Source organism: Punica granatum, chromosome 1 (genome assembly GCF_007655135.1).
Source record: "Punica granatum isolate Tunisia-2019 chromosome 1, ASM765513v2, whole genome shotgun sequence".
Taxonomy (NCBI): Eukaryota; Viridiplantae; Streptophyta; class Magnoliopsida; order Myrtales; family Lythraceae; genus Punica; species Punica granatum.
Window position 1 is genome coordinate 777,024 of NC_045127.1, and position 17,780 is coordinate 794,803.

At 38.9% G+C, this 17,780-nt stretch overlaps 4 protein-coding genes across 7 annotated transcripts; 2 read left to right on the forward strand and 2 right to left on the reverse strand.

Moving 5' to 3' along the window:
* The first annotated feature begins 461 nt into the window (after positions 1-461).
* On the forward strand, positions 462-3,567 carry LOC116188939 (pentatricopeptide repeat-containing protein At1g52620). The gene has a single exon (XM_031518394.1). The coding sequence runs from the start codon at positions 766-768 to the stop codon at positions 3,208-3,210; it is 2,445 nt and encodes an 814-aa protein (XP_031374254.1). The 5' UTR covers positions 462-765; the 3' UTR covers positions 3,211-3,567.
* Positions 3,547-5,448, reverse strand: LOC116188949 (pentatricopeptide repeat-containing protein At1g52640, mitochondrial). Its single transcript, XM_031518406.1, has one exon. It carries the CDS (start codon positions 5,431-5,433, stop codon positions 3,826-3,828), a length of 1,608 nt encoding a protein of 535 aa, XP_031374266.1. The 5' UTR covers positions 5,434-5,448; the 3' UTR covers positions 3,547-3,825.
* A 4,733-nt stretch (positions 5,449-10,181) lies between these two features.
* Positions 10,182-11,857, forward strand: LOC116188503 (metallothiol transferase FosB-like). 3 transcript variants are annotated; one of them, XM_031517928.1, is made up of 5 exons: positions 10,182-10,507; positions 10,638-10,743; positions 10,913-11,176; positions 11,554-11,574; positions 11,730-11,857. In XM_031517928.1, exons 1-3 carry the CDS (start codon positions 10,353-10,355, stop codon positions 11,159-11,161), a joined length of 510 nt encoding a protein of 169 aa, XP_031373788.1. In that variant the 5' UTR covers positions 10,182-10,352; the 3' UTR covers positions 11,162-11,176; positions 11,554-11,574; positions 11,730-11,857. The 3 variants fall into 3 exon arrangements, with proteins under 3 accessions (XP_031373788.1, XP_031373780.1, XP_031373772.1); XM_031517920.1 differs by lacking the exon at positions 11,730-11,857 and having other exon boundaries at positions 11,554-11,717; XM_031517912.1 differs by lacking the exons at positions 11,554-11,574; positions 11,730-11,857 and having other exon boundaries at positions 10,913-11,432.
* LOC116188489 (probable polygalacturonase At1g80170) lies at positions 11,572-14,716 on the reverse strand. Of its 2 annotated transcripts, none has more exons than XM_031517891.1 (9): positions 14,234-14,716; positions 13,716-13,847; positions 13,465-13,635; positions 13,199-13,219; positions 12,852-13,059; positions 12,624-12,705; positions 12,411-12,543; positions 12,189-12,305; positions 11,572-12,025 (listed from the first exon to the last, which is right to left on the reverse strand). In XM_031517891.1, the coding sequence occupies exons 1-9, from the start codon at positions 14,495-14,497 to the stop codon at positions 11,732-11,734; spliced, it is 1,422 nt and encodes a 473-aa protein (XP_031373751.1). In that variant the 5' UTR covers positions 14,498-14,716; the 3' UTR covers positions 11,572-11,731. The 2 variants fall into 2 exon arrangements, with proteins under 2 accessions (XP_031373751.1, XP_031373759.1); XM_031517899.1 differs by having other exon boundaries at positions 12,411-12,519; positions 14,234-14,713.
* Positions 14,717-17,780: the final 3,064 nt, after the last annotated feature.

A 17,780-nucleotide genomic window follows, 5' to 3' on the forward strand; every position in this document is an offset into this window, starting at 1 on the left:
GTGATATCACCTTTGGGGTTGTGCTCTTTGAAAAGGCTTTCCCTGCAGCTTCATCCAAAGGGGAGAACATCCACACTTGATGTTGCTACAGTGGTTTCCTATAGAGTACCTGAGCAACCTTGCTTCCCATCAACAGATTTAACTTCCCATCCCTTCTTTACAGTAGCCACCTCAGAGGAATTCTCAAATGAGGGGCTCTTAGTAAGTTGCTTTGCTTTGAGACTGGAAAATTCAACACTCTTCCTTTGTTCCTCCTGTAATCTCCCCAATTTGAGAATTAGGAACTGCATTTTCCTCAATTCTCTCCTCTCGGCTCTTCTCTTCATTTTTTTTAACCACCCATTTTCTTGTTACCCCACTCTGCTGAGACTGCTTTGATAATGTTCTCCAGGGGTACTCAACACCTATTTCTAATCGTGTTCCATTCTCCAACATCACAGGATCTTGGTTGTTAGAGAGGTTTTTTTTCTCTCTCTAAGAGCGTAGAGAGAGAAGCACGCTGCCCAGGATCTTGCTTGTTAGAATCAAGAATTTCAGGCCTTTCAAATATAAATATGTCGAAGACCAGGCACTCATCATGTAAATTCGAAAAATATTTCAAATGCCGCCATTTGTTTCCTGGGAAAGTGAGATCCTCGCCCCCATTACTTCGAACTCTCTCACCCCCAAATGGTCGAAATTCCAATCCGATACTCTACCACACTCAAATGATCTCAACCGACACTCTGCGGAGATCACCATTCAACTTCCCTTCCCATCTTTTCAATGTCCAGAACCCTTCTTTCCCTCATCAAACCTCGCCACAATCCAAAACCCATCTCTCCCATCAAACCCCACCTCAGGCGATTCATCAACAAGATCATCGAAATCCTCAGAACCCAAGACACCCAATGGGAAGAATCCCTCGAAGCCGGTTTCTCCGAGGCGGAGATCATAGCTTCCGACATTGCCCACCACGTGTTTGATAGAATGTCCCACCCGGAGTTGGGCTTGAAATTCTACCACTGGGTCTCCGATCACAGGCCTTACCACGGCTCTCTCAACGAGCACGCTTATTCCTCTCTCCTCAAGCTCCTCGCCAAGTCAAGAGAGTTCCTTGCTATTGAGTCGGTCTTAGATACGATGAGGAAGGAACAGATTTTGCCCAGCCGCGATTCCTTGAGCTTTGTGATTTGCTCGTATGCAGATTCGGGATCAACCAGTGAAGCAGTTGAGTTGTATTATTTTGTGCAAAAGGTGCATTGTTGTCTGCCGGATGTGCGGGCATGCAATTCTCTGCTCAATGCGCTGGTTAACAATGGGAAACTCGACCTTGCTCTGAAGGTATTTGAGGAAATGCTCAAAAGAGATGGTGAGGAAAATAGTGAGTGTTGTGTAGATAATTATAGTGTGAGTATAGTAGTGAGGGGGTTGTGTAAAGAAGGGAAGGTTGAGGAAGGTAGGAAGATGATTGAGGATCGATGGGGAAAAGGTTGCATACCGAACATTGTCTTTTACAACACATTGATCGATGGTTATGTAAAAAGAGACAATCTTAAGAAGGCAAACGAGCTCTCTAAGGAGTTGAAACTCAAGGGGTTTTTGCCAACTATTGAGACTTACGGTTCTGTGATCAGTGGGTTTTGCAAAGCTGGGAAGTTTGATATGGTTGATAGGCTTATTGCCGAGATGAGTTCGAGGGGTTTCCACATAAATGTAAATATCCATAACAATCTCATTGATGCTCGGCTTAAGCATGGTTTTGAGGTTAAACCAGCAGAGACAATTGAAAGGATGGTAGAACGAGGATGTGAGCCTGATATAGTGACATACAATACTTTGATTGCTGCTTCCTGTAGGAATGGGAAGATTGAGGAAGCTGAAGGGCTTCTGGAGGAGGCAGTGGACAGGGGATTAGTCCCAAATAAATTAACCTATACGCCAATAATACACGCTTTGTGCAGGAAAGGGCAATATGACCGGGTTCAAGATTTGCTTGTCGAGATGGTGGACCGAGGACAGAGTCCCGATTTGGTCAGTTATGGAGCCCTAATTCATGGACTTGTTGCTAGCGGAGAGGTAGATGGTGCTCTAAAGGTTAAGAGTAAGATGATTGAAAGGGGGTTGTTTCCTGATGCACAGGTTTATAATGCTCTGATGAGTGGACTTTGCAAGAAGATGAGCTTCTCTAGTGCAATGGATCTTCTTGCAGAGATGCTCAGCCACAATATTGCCCCCGACCAATACATTTATGCCTCTTTGATCGATGGGTCCATAAGAAATGGAAAATTTGATGAAGCAAAGGACCTTTTTGAGTCCTTGATCATCAAATCTGAGGGCCCTGGTGTGGTCGGGTACAATGCCATGATCAAGGGTTATTGCAAGTTTGGCATGATGAAGGACGCAATTTCCTGTTTTGATCAGATGGTTAAGGAAAATCTTGCTCCAGACAAGTTCACATATTCTACAATTATTGATGGGTTTGGGAAGCAGAATGATGGGAATAATGCGCTTAGGATGTTCCAAGAGATGGTCAAACAAAATTTGAAGCCAAATGTGGTCGTTTTTACCTCTCTTATTGACAGTCTCTGCCGTGCAGGAAACTCCGATAGAGCTGAAAGTCTATTTAGAGAAATGGAATCTTTTGGTGCAGAACCCAATGTGGTTACCTACAGTGTTCTGATTCGAGGTTTCTGCAAGGAGGGGAAATTAGCAAAATCGGCTGTAATTTTTGAAGAAATGCTAAGAAAGAAATGCAGTCCAAATGATGTAACATACAACTACTTAATCAACGGATTTTCCAACTGTGAGTTAAGCAATGAATCTCAGAAGGAGAAGTCTCTGTTCCTCAAATTGTTCAGGGAAATGGTGAGAGATGGGTGGGCAAGGACGTCAGCTGCTTACAATTCTATTCTTGCCTGCCTTGGTCGACACAGAATGGTCAGAGATGCTCTCCAGTTGCAAGATAAGATGTCAAAGAAGGGTTACAATCCCGATCCAGTCACATTCACTGCTTTGCTAAATGGGATTTGCTTGGATCAAAGAGGGAAGGATTGGAAGAGTATTCTTCCTTGCAATCTAAATCAAGGGAAGCTGCAAATAGCTTTGAAGTACTCATTGATTTTAGACGGCTTGCTCCACCAAGGACAAACTTCAGAGGCTACTTTAGTCTTACAAAACTTGGTTGAGAATTATGAGCTTCCCAATCAGAAAATCGTTGGTATGAGATAGACAAGAAGCAATTCTGCAGCTGCTTTGAGGATGTATATAACCACAGAAGATGCAATTTTCTTGTTGGTTGTTTTGTCTAACCTTTGCAATACTGAAGTATGAAGGCATGTACATCAATAGTTAAACTTCACCAAATTCTTGTAAAATGCATTAGCTCTTGAACAGACAGGGCTTCATTTGGACCCTGCATCATTTGCTTTTTAGCTCGGTGACGAGAAAGAAAATGGAGACATTCAATGGAAGCTCATTAAGATCAGATCATGGGTTCAGGAAGAAGCAGTTTTGGTACTAGAAGCTTTGCATTGCAATCTTGTATAGTAACATGTGCTATTGATATATATATTTTAAATAATTATATTGATTTTGTAGTACAAAGTACAAACAGTTACAATGCTCCTTGTTAAAACACAAAAAAGAACAAACAGAGAGATCCAACTGTGTATTAGCTTCGTCAATGTTTTCTTGGCCATGCCTGTCCCCAAATTTGTGTCTGCCTCTATGTGGAGAAGAAACTGAATGAGATCTTTGTGCCCTGCCGGAGAAGCAAAGCTCACCAAAAGAATGGAGTATCCTCCTTGAGAAGGGAGAGCAAACAATACCTCGAAGAAGCACATACTAATCACTATCGAAATCGCTTCCTCCAGAATCACTGTATTGCCTTCTTTCCCCCACACTCAGCTTATTACCTCTCATTATCCTAGCAAACTCTTGCACCGAACATGAAGTGCTCCTCTCCATCTTTCCCGCCAAAATCTCAATATTGTCCAACAAACCATGGCCTAAGAGCCTGTTTCTCAGCATCTCGACTGTGGAAGAGTATGGTGGGATCCCTTCATCAATCATCATCTCAAAGTACCTACAAGCTTCCTCGAGCTTTCCCCTCTTCTGGCACAACCCGTGGACCATCACTGCGTAGGTGGAGACCGAGGGATAAAATCCCGACTTCCCCATATTGTTCCAGACCTCTTCAGCCCGGTCAAATCTCCCGATCCTAATTAACATTTTAAGCACCATGTTGTAGCTGTGCTGATTGGGCGAGCAATTCTCTTTCTTCATCCTTGATAGTAACCTAAGAGCCCCATTGACCTCGCTATGCTCGCAATGGTAAGCTAGGATGGCATTGTAGCTCCATGAGTCGGGGTCGGCTCCATTTTCTATCATCTCATCGAGCAACTCGTAAGCTTCTCTGATCTTGTCCTTCTTGCAGAGTTTCTTTATTATGCGGTTGTAAGTGTACACGTTAGGGACGAGATTGTACCTCTTCATCCTCTCAAGAACCCTAAATACCGAGTGTATATCCTCCGACTCGCAATATGCCCATATGAACATCGAGTAAGTGCAAGCATCGGGATTGATTCCCTTAGATCCCATCTCCTGAAAAAACTTATAAGCCTCGTCCACATTCCCCCCTTTACATAAAGCATCTATCAGGCTGTTACAGGCCTGCACATCTAATTCACAACCTGTGCGGGACATTTCGTCGAACACCTTCCGAGCCTCTCCTAGTTCCCCAGTATCACCCCAACCCCTCATCAAAATGCTGTAACTCTTTGCGGTTGCCTTGAAATCAAGCTCGACCTTAGCCCTGTCAAAGAACTCCTGGGCATGTTTTACATGCTTCCTCTTACACAGCACGTACAACAGCTTATCGAAATCATCCTGACTAGGCTGAAAACCGAACTCGCGCATCCGACAGAAAGCCCTGATAGCATCATCGGGCAAATTCGCTCTGCTGTAGGCCATGAAGATGAGCCAAAAGATTTCCGGGTTCAGCTCATCCGAGTGGGAATCTTTCATCTCCCTGACAAAGTCCCATAGCAGGGAGAAGTTCTTGCTGCTGCCCAGTAAGTTGATCAAGATCCTGTAACTGATGGCGTTGTGTTGAAATCCGGGGACAGTCTTGGCCCAGAGGAAGAACCTGTGGGCGGGGAAAGCAAGGTTCTTGGAGCGTTTGAGGACTTGCTCGACCAAGGAGGTGGAGATGTGCGGGGAGAAGGGACCGAGGGAGGTCTCGAGGTCATGGTGGGGGCTCCGGTGGTCGCTGAGGACGCGGGAGACTTCGTTGACGAGGTCCGTGGATGGCTCCGGTGGCGGGGGGAGAGGGTCCGGTCGGGAAGCGAGGGGCCGGAGTCTGACAAGACAGTGGAGGAGAGAGTTGAGAGATTGGATTGTTCTGCAGCGGGTGCGCGAAGAAGCTGGAGAAGACAACGATCGAATTGCCATTGGAACATGCAAATTGCTTTTATCGCGCGCTTTATTATGTCTAATAAATAATAATGGACATGGAAGCCATTTGAGTTTGGGCCCAGACAAGAAACCATTCAATTTGGTCGAAGCTCTGAGCCCAAAAGTGAGACAAAAGTACCCAAAGTTCAGTAAATTTTGGTATTACATATTTACACAAATCTGTAACATCAAGTGCATTTTGGTATTACATGTCTGGGTTTCTCGTAAATTTGTAATGCAAGGCGAAGTTTAGCTTCTTTTTTTTACTAGGGTTAGTTCTAATAGAACAGTTAGGAGGCATTCCAACTGAGACGGTGATAATTCGATATGGACCATTAGTGATAGCAAATGGCCCATTTACCAAAGCCAAAGTTTAGGCCCAAAGTGAAGATATTAAGCTTGGACTTGAGATTTGAACCTAAAATCTTCGGAATCTCGCCGGCAACAAATCGTATCATTATTTCCATCACTTCAAATAAATAAAATCTACATTACTATAATCATTTTTTTGTTTTATGAAGACAATCATTTTATGGTGTCGTTCTTGTCATCATCGTCAAAATAATAATCCATAAAAGTAGAAATATATATGTTCTGCAGCTTCTTCTGAAAACCAATTGCTGAGGATACCACGTCTGCATATAAAGAATCATGCATAGATATGTATATATGCTCTTGAAGTATATATCAGAAAGCTAGATAGCAGGAACTAATAAATAAAATTATGAAATGACACAAATTCACATATACATCGGGATATTTCCCCATAGTGTGGAGAAGAATTTGGCTTCAATAATAAAAGCAGCCACATATAAGTCTATATAGGCTGCTTGGAGTCACGATGAAGCTAGAAGTGAGAACAACAATAGCAGATGCCATCTCAATGGGATCTTCTTCAGTTGTGCCTCTTGATGTATTCTGGCCTTTCGCTTTAGCATTAGGCTGGTTGTGTTTTGATTTGGTTGTTTTGTCGCGCGAGTTGGAGATGGGCTGTGTCAATGTAACCATCAAGCTTTGTAATGGCCGTTCGGCACATGTTTTGAAATAATTAATAAAGACTACTAATTACTCGCTTAGCAGGAATAAAATAATATAATAATATATATATATATATATATATATATTATAGAAAAGGAAGAAGAGATAAGAAATGACATGAGACTTGATAGATAGATAGATGATAGTGAGTCAAGGAAGAGCTTGGGCCAGTAAGTGCCTCCCCCAAATTAGGTAAGGCGGAGAGTATATGAAGGTAGGAAACAAACAAGAGGCCAAATGCAAACAGAGTTCTACTTCAATTTTTATTTTATTTCATGTTTGTAAATAACATATATTTGACCATTGTCGTGGTTAGGGCTTTAATATTTTTAAATGAAAAATTCCACATTAGATTGAAAGCGAAATAAAGTAATGAAAATGAAAACTTTCATACATCAGCTCAGCTGGTTGGTTGAAGCTGTAAACGGAAGAGAGATAGAAGAGAGAAGAGTAGTACTCCCAGCTCTAATTTGCAACTTGCAAACCTTTCCGACTTTGAATTAACTAAACACCACTCCATTGATATACATACACACACATATATATATATATAATGTCAGTCAGTGTAATTAATTCTGTTTTCTTAGGAATTTATCTAAATCTAAATGGCTTTTAAAACTTATTCCCCACCTTGAGTGGCATTGCTAGCACAAGCTGTACGCTTGTACGGACGGCCAGTATGCGGTTGCTAGCTCCGACAAACAAAAGATGATCGACATGACAGATGTTTTTAGTCTTGCAAGGTCGAATCCATCGACTGATTTTCTTTTTTTTGGTAATTTTTTTTCTTTCGGTAAATATTCTATCAACTGATTTCCTTCTACTAGTTAAAATAGTCGAGACAAGATATGATAGAGACCATTAAAAAATAAATATAAAATAATAACACATGCTCTCACATAGTAATCAAAAGATTTCATGTACTAAAATGTTCGATATTTAGTAAAACTATTCGTATCTCTTTTCTATTAATTATCTAAGATTTTTACTTTATTATACTAGGTACGTAACTTTTTTTTGTAACTTAAAAGATACGACAAAGACAAAGCGAGCATGCATGCGTTGCGTTGCATAACATCATCACCGGAAAATATACACTGGCATCCACCACTATATATTTTATTATGTGGGAACTCAGCTGATGATGGAAGCGAAATGGAAAGCAAACATATATACTATAATAATGTGATCTTCCTGAAGGGACGTTGAAACGAAACCAATAAACCCTCATCTTCGAGCTTCACTATTTAAACGATGTTGCGCCCCCCCGTCAAATTCAAAGATTGGAACTAATTAAGAATTCATTCAACACTCGTTATCAAACAGCACAAACAAATTATGACAAAGGCCATAATGAAGTACAATATAAGTTCCTTACGTGGTTTTCTCATTTCTCTGGTTATCTTAGTCCGGAAGTGCTCGATTCCTAACCCGGTTTTGGAGTCTAAAAAAAGATTCATTTCTATCGGGTAATAAACATATATTTCACACCGTATCAAATAAAGTTAACTTTTAAATTAGACGGCTATGTCATCTTAAAATTTCACATGGTATTAGAGTATAAGTTTGATACACCCCGCACACATTTGCCTCCCATTTAATTAATTTCAGGCTAATAGCATTCAAAACTAATCCAGGCTACGCGTGAGAGTGGATATTGAGTGATAAATATATAAATCACACCGTATCTAATAAGGTTAAGAACGTGGAACAATATAATTATTGATCGATATGAATAGAGGAATTTAAACGAAGATTGTTTTCTCTCTTTATCTTTTCCCTCACCTTTTCTTGAAAAATCCCTTCGTATAGAATACTTTAGTTCTTGGTACGTGATGATACAGCAAGTTTTACTTCTTATTTTTTTGCAATGTGCACTTTGATATTCAAAAACTCAAGGGTCCTAACTTATCTAATTCGAACCGAATGGCATACTGTGGGATGATGTTATCCTATTATAAATTTTTTTTATTTACAAGACTCGAACTCAAAAACCTTATTTAAAAAAAATAAACATCGAATCACTTCAAGTTTAATTCATCCGTTAAATATTATGTAGATACTACTTTTTGAGTTTGCATACAAGAAGAACTTCTCCAATCGATTTCCTAATTGATAAAAAAATTGGTATTCCTTTTTTCAATCCTCAGAATCGTGATGTTGATAATTTTCTGAAGAACTCTCTTCTTATCTTAATTTGATGGAACAATCTCTTCCTAGTGAAATCTTCCTGACTCCAACTTTCTTGTATTGCACCCGACCAGAACATCAATATCTACGAAAATCGTACACACCTTCTTTTTTTTTTTTTTTTCCCCGGAGCCAAATGATGCATATGCATTGAAAAGAAGAGATTTCCAGGATCACGAGGGTTCTGATTTGGCCCATACATATAAAAGATATGATATCTTATTATAAGACGGAGGGGAATTGATATACATAATATGCATGGGGACCGATCGTTCCAAGAGAAGAAGGGGCATCATATTTTAACACGTAATCACATCTCATGCCTCACTAACTTACACTTACCCCCATCGAAGCCGATCGAACTCTCCAGAGGTGTCTCTTCGATCTCGTGACGTCCCTTTTAATGCTTTTTGGGCTTCCATTTCTTTTCTTTTCTTAAGGGTCATAGTTATTTACCGAACAGTACGTACATAGTTATCCTGTTGTTTTTGGGATAAACATAAAATCAATCTCGGTGCAAAATTGAAGTCAATTACACGCAATCTCTAGACAGGTCCTTCCGTTACAAGAAATTATTCAGCATGCAACGCCCCCATCCACATTAAGCTCAGCAAATGGAATCAATAGAAAATATTTCGAAGATACAGTATCGTACGAAATTAAATAGCTTTATAAATAACGTGTTATGCGGTGATTAAACAATATCTTGTTGTCATTTTGCACTCTTCTTTCTTTTTTTTCCTAATATATAATAAAATTATTAAATGTCAGGGATTATTCAGAATACAAATTAAATAAAACTCCAGCTTTCAGACGAACCGGACGCCGATATTGGATTGACTTTGCAGGCAGTGCTAATCTGGGTACAGTTGGCTGATGTGGAATCTACGTGTCATGGCCGCCATGTCTGCTGCTGCATTAACAAGTCCAGTAAGAAATTAATCATTGGTTGTTCTTAACGCCCCAAAATTGTGACTTGCCAAATACGATCATCCCGCATTAATCTTCACATGCTCTGTGAACGATGCGACGCGTTGGTGCTGCACCATAATTGTATAAGTACCTAACATTGGAAAGTCACTACTACCTAAACAACGGAATGTTATTCTAACATATATATTTTTATTTTCGGTAGGAAACTGGTTCGATGTCCAAAATTAGAGTAGAGCAGAGTTATAAAAGCGGGGTAAAATAGTCCCTACAAGATCGCCTAGTAAAAGATGACCTAAGCCATTGATAATTAAGGATCATCATTTAAGAATATGATTCACAACGGATTATGATATATTTTAATTAATTATAATAATATCATGGTTTAGTAAATACAGTCGAGAAAATCCATGATGAATTCATATTTCCTTATACATGAGAGCGCGTAATGTAGTACTCATTTCGCACGGATTACAGTAGCTGTCGTCAATAAAAATAGATGACGTGGCCTTGATACGAATCCCTAGCCGAAGAGAGCAAGATTTCCTCACTCACGGGCCTCTATAAAAAGCCCCGCAGGATCTCACTCATCTCTCCACATAATCACGAAACAACCTCGTCCGTCTTCCTTGGACTACTTCCTCGTACTTATCCAAGACAACCCCTAGACTGTTTGATTCATTCATTCATTCTTCTTCTTCTTCCTTGATTATCTGCTATTTTCTTTTTGTTGGGGGTTCTATACACGGGAAAAAAAAATGAAGGGAAGTTTGCAGAACCCCCTGCACCTCAAGTCTCTGAATCACATTTCTCTTGTGTGTAGATCAGTGGAGGAGTCCATTGATTTCTACCAGAGCGTTCTTGGGTTTGTCCCGATACGGAGGCCCGGTTCCTTCAATTTTGACGGGGCATGGTAATCAGTCAATCCGCAATCTTGAAACTCAATCTTTGCTCTTAATGTGTTGCACTCTCTCTCTCTCTCTCTCTCTCTCTCTGTGATTGATGTGTTGTGTTCTTGTGTTTCAATTTGATGGTTCATGTAGGCTGTTTGGCTATGGAGTTGGAATTCATTTGCTGCAATCAGAGAACCCAGAGAACATGCAGAAGAAAAATGAAATCAATCCCAAGGACAACCATATCTCTTTCCAAGTACATAAAATCATCCCCCACAACCCCCCCCCCCCCCCCCCCCCCCCCCCCCCCCCCCCCCCGGTTTCTTTTTTTATTTCTCAGCATATTTGCATGTATTCTGATGGATACAGTTCTCTCTCGCTGAATTTACTTAACGATCGTTTCTCTCTTATTGGCATATGCGCAGTGCGAGAGCATGGGAGCGGTAGAGAAGAAGCTGAGGGAGATGGAGATCAAGCATGTGCGGGCGAAGGTGGTGGAAGGTGGGATCGAGGTTGATCAGCTCTTCTTCCATGATCCGGACGGGTTTATGATCGAGATCTGCAACTGTGATAGCCTCCCTGTGGTCCCGCTTGCGGGCGAGTTCGTCCGGTCATGCTCGTTGGTCAACCTGCAGATGCTCTCGCCCCAGATCAAGCAGGTCGTCCAGCAGTGATGCGGAACGGGAAGAGTGAGTCCAGTGGTCCCAAGATCAGGCATTTTCATTCATTTCTTGTCATGTTTAGCATTCTTTCACAGCCAGAAAATGAATGGAAGCTCTGTACCTCTTTAACTACTTCTAAATAAAACACGGACCAGAACTAAGGACTAGGTTAATCGGGTTTGGTGTCGGTCTTATGTAAGAGGAGCGATTATTTATGATGTCCGAGCTACATCTATATTAGCAAGCATCGATGTTATTATTATTATTATCATCTTTTCTAAGTTCCATGTTCTTTTTCTTCTTCTCGTATTATTATTATCGGTTATCTCGACGTCCACCGATGATTTTTTTCTTTTTTTCTCCTGATGACCAATGTGTTTTTCCTCATTTGCTCTGTTTTTCAGATGTGAAAACCAAGAATCTGGGTAAGTTTTCAGAGCTTATTCCACAGAAGAAAGAATATGAAGAAACAGAGACGTCCCAAAATTTGCTCTTAACTCTTTAGAGAAGATGGATGTACATCTTTGACTAAATACATAAACAGAGTCTTATATTCGAGTTTCTGATCCACTTTCTCCAGTCTTAACGAAACGAAGGAGCAGAAATCCTGGAATCTCCTTTCTGCTCCATGAAGCTATTATCATTAGCGTCTGAGAAGCAAGGAACAGGAGGATAAACCACGCCTAGAGTATCACCATAAGCTTGCCAACAGAGAGCTCTTGTTAGCCCGCCAGCATGTGACACGAGCTCTATATCTTCCAAGTATAAGCCTTCGCATGGGGACTCATCGCTGCAAGCAAATGTTATGGCTGCCTCGGTAGCAGATGTCCCCTTTATGTGCATAAACACTATATTTTTCACTTTCACGGACTCGGTCTGCGTCAAGAAACCATTTCAGGATATGAAAATGGAAAGCTAGAAAATCTTTTGAAACTAAACTCATCCGTAAGACAATACGGCACCAAGACAGCATACAAAATGTCACCTCCAGAACTTAAGAGAGAACAAAACGAATGGAATAAAATCATAGTACGTGTACCTGGTTTCGACAAGGAAGAAATGAATCACAATAGTATTGGTCGATGATTATGGGATTTGATACATTCTCCATCCACACGTTCTGGAAGACGATATCAGAGGCAAAGCCGCTGCCTCCCTATTATGACAATGGAAATTGCAAAAGTATGATTGGCCGATTTCACATGTTGAGAACGATCAGAAGATCCAAACAACAAACAAAGAAAACAAGAAAAACACTCGCCTGCCATGTTTTGATCCTGACCCCATTGTCGGTATTGGACAGGATTGCTCCATCTACAATCACATTGCGGATCTCTGACAACGAGTTCCACTTCCCCAAGCTCCCAATACTAGCAGAGCGAGAACACAATTTACTGAATTTTTTATTACCAGATGATTTAAAATTTTTTAAGCTCAGATTAACAGGAGAAGGTAGAGAGATAGTGGGCTTCACCTGATACCATGTCCAGGACCGCATATGATATTTTTTATTGTGACCCCCGAAGAGTTGCTGACGATAGATATGCAATCATCTCCTGATATAGGGGCAACATTACATTTATCAGGAACCAGTATTAGGCTTCTATGTGATCAAACAACTTATGGCTAGGGGAAGGGGGAAAGAACCTACTGCAACTACAAATTTGCATTACTTATAACCAGAGAAAAATAAAAAGGCAACCTGTTCTGATCATGGTATTTTCGACCTCAATTGCGCGGGAAGCACTGATGTGCACTCCATCAGTATTAGGGCTCGCTCGTGGAGCTATAACTGTAAGATTGGACGCTTTAACTTGGAGACAATTTGTGAATGCAATATGCATTTTTGGACTATCAATCACTGTCAGGTACTGAATCCTCAAATTCTTGCATCTGTGGAAAGTGATAGCCTGAGGGAGAAATAGTTCGACCATTCTAAGATAAGACCCCCAAGGATCATGCAAATTTTAAATCGCATATTAAAGAAGCAGACATAAGGCGATTTTTCAAGGAACTGACTGCTTAGTTTGGGAATGAAACAGCACTAACCGTTGGAGCAGGCTGACATGGCTGCAATAGGAATATTAACAAATGGCGCATTAGACAGTGAATCACCAAAGAGAAAGCTACAGTAATAGATTTGAGTTGCATCTGATAAGTAAAGACAACATTTTTCCATCCTCATGTTGGAAAACGCATTCTCAATGGCTGATGTTGCAGTTTAGTTCAGAGAAAAAAGACATAATATAAAATATTTCAGACTGCAATCCTAAACATTCTTTCTCCATAAGCTTAGAAGAAAGAAGAGGCCTCACATTTGTTGAGTTTGTCTTGCAAGACTGCGCCCACCATTTACGTCCCATTCCATTAATTCTGCCTCTGCCTTCTAAAGTGAGGTGGTTTACCCCATGGAAGTAGAGCCACTTATGGGGATTTAACCCATCCCAAAGTTGGGGATCTTCGGGAGCGACAATGCTACCAGAAATCTGTCAGAAGCGCTCATCATTAAATGTAGAGGCAGGAACTTTGCTGCAGGTTAAACAATGGTCTTGATATCCCAAAGTACCTGCAAAGTGACCTTTGATCTACAGGGTCCTGACAGATCAATGGGACCGACCAGATAAGTCTTCCCATCGGGGATCTTGATCCGAGATGGCGCTCTTAAAGAACAAGCCTTCTTCCACACCTTCTTAAAAGCCTGAAAGCGTGACATTGCTACTTGAAGCATATTTTCTCAAAAGGTATTGTTAATCCGTCACTGAAGCTCAAACTGGAAAGAGTGAATACATGGCAACTCCAAATGGGCAGCATTGAAGATGGAAATAATGCTCCAAAATAACTGCCATAACTCATAATAAAGTTGAGCTGATCACAGCTGATCTGGCAGAGTAAATAAAAGGGGATAAATTTCATTTGACAATTGAATCATTGTTCCAGAAAACACCGACATTGCCACAAGAACTCGCTTCTCCGGAAGAATTAACTCACAAATCAAGGAAACATGAGCTGATTGGAATAACTATTCCACATTTCCGTCGAGAGATTAGTATCTGATAGAGCAAGAAAGGGTTGTTAGAGCTTTACGTCGGTGTCATCGGAGAAACCATCCCCCCTGGCTCCATGATCGTCGACGAGAAGAACCCTTTTGGACACGTGTCTGTTCCGGGACGGGAGGGTACGAGGGAGCTGAATCAAAGGGTCGACTTTCCGTGCTAGGACGGTCCCCGAGGATGAAGAGAAGAGAACGAGAGTGTAGAGAATGAAGTGGGTCGCAGAGTGAGGATGAGAAGATCTGTGGCTTCTCATGTTATGTCGGCGAAAGAGAGAGGAAGGAAGGAAGGCGGGCATTGAAGCATTTGACCGGGAGGGATTCTGTCACTGCACAGTGTATCAGCAGAAGAGATCTGGTGCAAACGCCATAGTTGGTTGGGTTTCTGAGCTAATTGGGAAGAATTCTCAAATTGTCACCGACAACAATAAAGAACATGAAGGAATCTTGTCCTCCGAGGAATGAAGGAAAATATAACATTTTTAAAATGGAGTTTTAGGGAGGATATGCTAAAAATAGATGGGCTCATCTCATCTGAGAGCCGAGTTTACTGCCAAGAACAGTTGTCAGCGACCATTCCTTTCATATTCGGTACTCGTTCTAAATTCATTTATACCCTTTAATTTATTAACTATTAGATTATTTACACTTTATTATTATACTAAACTTATTGCCTCTCAATCAAAAAATTAAAAAAAAAATGAATTGGATTTTGGCATGCAATCCTTCAAGTGACCCTGCTATCTAAGTGTACGTGTGAAAGAAACAGCTATTTTGTCAAAAATTTCGTAATGAAGTTGCCTTTAATATTGTATTCGATTACACTAGACACCTTTGGTGGGGAAATGGGAAGAATGGGGGGACACTGGAGAGGTCATGATAAGTTAGTAAATACTTTTTTTTAATTATTATAAAAGAGATGCATTGATCTAATATAATGATATAAAAATTTTAAATAATTAATAAAGGGTATGGATAATTTCATAATGAGTATCAAACCTGAAATATTCAAAAATTAGATTTATTGACTTGATTATTCAATGACTTATATATTCGAAGAATTAACTAGTAATATAATTTTTTTAAAAAAATTACATAATAATTTTGATTTTTAAATTGTAAAAATTGTTTGTCTGATGAAATATTATTTACACTTTTTTGCAAAATAATGATGCCATAGTATTTTTTATGTGCATTGATTATTCATTAAGATTTTATAATAATTCTACCAAAAAATATTTTATAATAAGGCAATAGGGTAAAAATCACCTTTAGTTTTTCAATTTTTGCAATTTTCCTAAATTCATTGTAAACCATTTTTTGAGCTGAATATTGTTCTCAACCTTTTCCATTTGTTCACTTTCAGTCCTCTATATATAAGTGAAGTGAATTGAGTTGGTGCAATGCAATTGCTAGATTTTTTATGTACGGATCAACTGCTAATTTTTTTATTTTATTTTTATTTTATTTTAGAACTATTATACACGAATAAGAATAAGAGACAAAAGTAATTTTCGTCCTCTTGCTCGATAATATAGAAAAGTGCAGGTTCTTATGGGGATCAATAAAACTTTACCAATTAACATTAACCTATGCTTCCGGCTATAATTTTCCCTCCCAAGGGCAGGTTCTTATGTGGGGCTTGAAAATTATCATATTAAACACTGGGTCCATTAGGATATTCTCTTATAGAAAGAAAAATTTTCTTTGAAACTCCTTTTATCAATCAATATCTTTAAAAAGTTATATATATATATATATATATGACAAATTACGTAAAAAAATTTAAATTTTGTAAAACGTCTCACTTTTGTCCTAAATTTTATTTTGTAATAAAAAAAATCACATGTTTTAAGAATTGTCTTAGATTTGACATCTCATTACCATTCTGTTAAGTTTGTCGTCTATTTACCTACGTGAACTTCATGGGACTCACAAAGTTTACACATCATTTGATAATCATATGATTTTTTCATTACATACTAAATTTATGATGAAATTGAGACTTTTTTTAATTTGAAATTTTTTTTATTTAACCTATCTTATTTGTTTATTAATTTATTTATGAAGTTAACAGTTCACGCATGCAAAATTGATGTAATTTATAACGGATATCATTTTTTAGACAATTTAGAAAACTTATGATTTGTTTTGTTACAAAACAAAATTTAGGACAAAACTGAGACGTTTTACAAAATTTAGATTTTTTGTGTGTAATTTGCATATATATATATATATATAAATTTAATGTAAAAAAGGATGGATATATGAAAAATAGGAAAAAAAAATTTGTAAAGGTGGAACATATAAAATATAATTAAAAAAAAATGATTGGCGTCAACATATTAAAACCTCACCAATTGAAAGGAGGTTGTTATATCTGCTACAAACTACTTTAATAATAATTAGCACAAATAAAAGATATATTGATAAGTGAAATGCCCAATGTTATCAGGGACTTATTTTTTCTTAAAAGTACAGAAGATGAGCTATAGAAATACTCGCATGCAAATGTACGCGAGATCATGGTCAAATTTGACTTAAGAAGGAACTTATGGAATTTTCATGTGATCGTCCAAAACCAAATGATTTGAAGTCGTTGCACGCATTGCTATTGTAATCTCGGAATATTTGACCAATGCATCGCATTGGCTTGTACTCGTGCCTGCGAAAGATGCCCTTACTGGCGTACGTATTGATGTTTGAGCTAGCTATATGAAATTAAAATTTATTAATATGCTATAAAATTAGTTTGTTGTCGTGTCAAATGAAAGGTTTCTGAGGAGCAGTGCCCGGGCCGTATGGAATACACATCCATAACTTTGTCCATCATCAAAGTTTGTCTAGCCAGCTTTATTATTAAACGGATAGCATTTGACAAGTAATGTAAGATAGAAGGAAAGAATTATAGAAAGCTACCAGTCAAATGCGGTTTGCCACAACGGCATATGATTAATGTTGTCACATCAACCGGATGGTCTAAGTTGGCTGCTATTCATAAAATAAACAGTAAAATCATCTCTTTTATTGGAGAGGCTCATAATATAATAAAATTAAAATTTTAATAATTAATAAATGAGTAGAAATAATCCCTTCAAATATCGAACTTGAAATATTTTTATCATGCGAGACTTGCATCACTACACACCCTTTATTTTGTTTGTACTCAAGTATTCGAAAACCCAATGAACTACGACTAATCTAAATCCAGCAGGATCGACCCACTAAAGATATAAAACTCTCACAACATAAATTTTTTTCATTCACAAAACTCGAACATGAGACTTTGTTTAAGACGAACAAATACCGAATTGTTTGAATTAACTAAATATCATTCTTTTTCGATGTGAATTCTAATATTCGGCAGTCCATGGGCCCCAACTAATCTAGTCGAGCCGAATCGGTCTACTAAAAGGTACAATTCTTCCAACATGAATTTTTTTTATGCATAAGACTCGAACTCAAAATTTTATTTAAGACGAAAAAACGTCGATTTTTTTTTTGTTTTTTTTCAGATATAATAAAAAAATTATCTTAGAGAGAGAGAGAGAGAGGGGACAGAGGATTCCATCACTGATGACT

Bases quoted from the DNA above. Each gene is read 5' to 3' on its own strand.
- LOC116188489 (XM_031517891.1), bottom strand. From the start codon at position 14,497: ATGCCCGCCTTCCTTCCTTCCTCTCTCTTTCGCCGACATAACATGAGA. The intron at 13,220-13,464 runs GTGAGGCCTCTT...TTCCTATTGCAG, and splicing joins GCAAGACAAACTCAACAAAT to CCATGTCAGCCTGCTCCAAC. The intron at 13,060-13,198 runs GTTAGTGCTGTT...TTTCTCCCTCAG, and splicing joins CATGTCAGCCTGCTCCAACG to GCTATCACTTTCCACAGATG.
- LOC116188939 (XM_031518394.1), top strand. From the start codon at position 766: ATGTCCAGAACCCTTCTTTCCCTCATCAAACCTCGCCACAATCCAAAA.
- LOC116188503 (XM_031517928.1), top strand. From the start codon at position 10,353: ATGAAGGGAAGTTTGCAGAACCCCCTGCACCTCAAGTCTCTGAATCAC. The intron at 10,508-10,637 runs GTAATCAGTCAA...TGGTTCATGTAG, and splicing joins TTCAATTTTGACGGGGCATG to GCTGTTTGGCTATGGAGTTG. The intron at 10,744-10,912 runs GTACATAAAATC...GCATATGCGCAG, and splicing joins ACAACCATATCTCTTTCCAA to TGCGAGAGCATGGGAGCGGT.
- LOC116188949 (XM_031518406.1), bottom strand. From the start codon at position 5,433: ATGGCAATTCGATCGTTGTCTTCTCCAGCTTCTTCGCGCACCCGCTGC.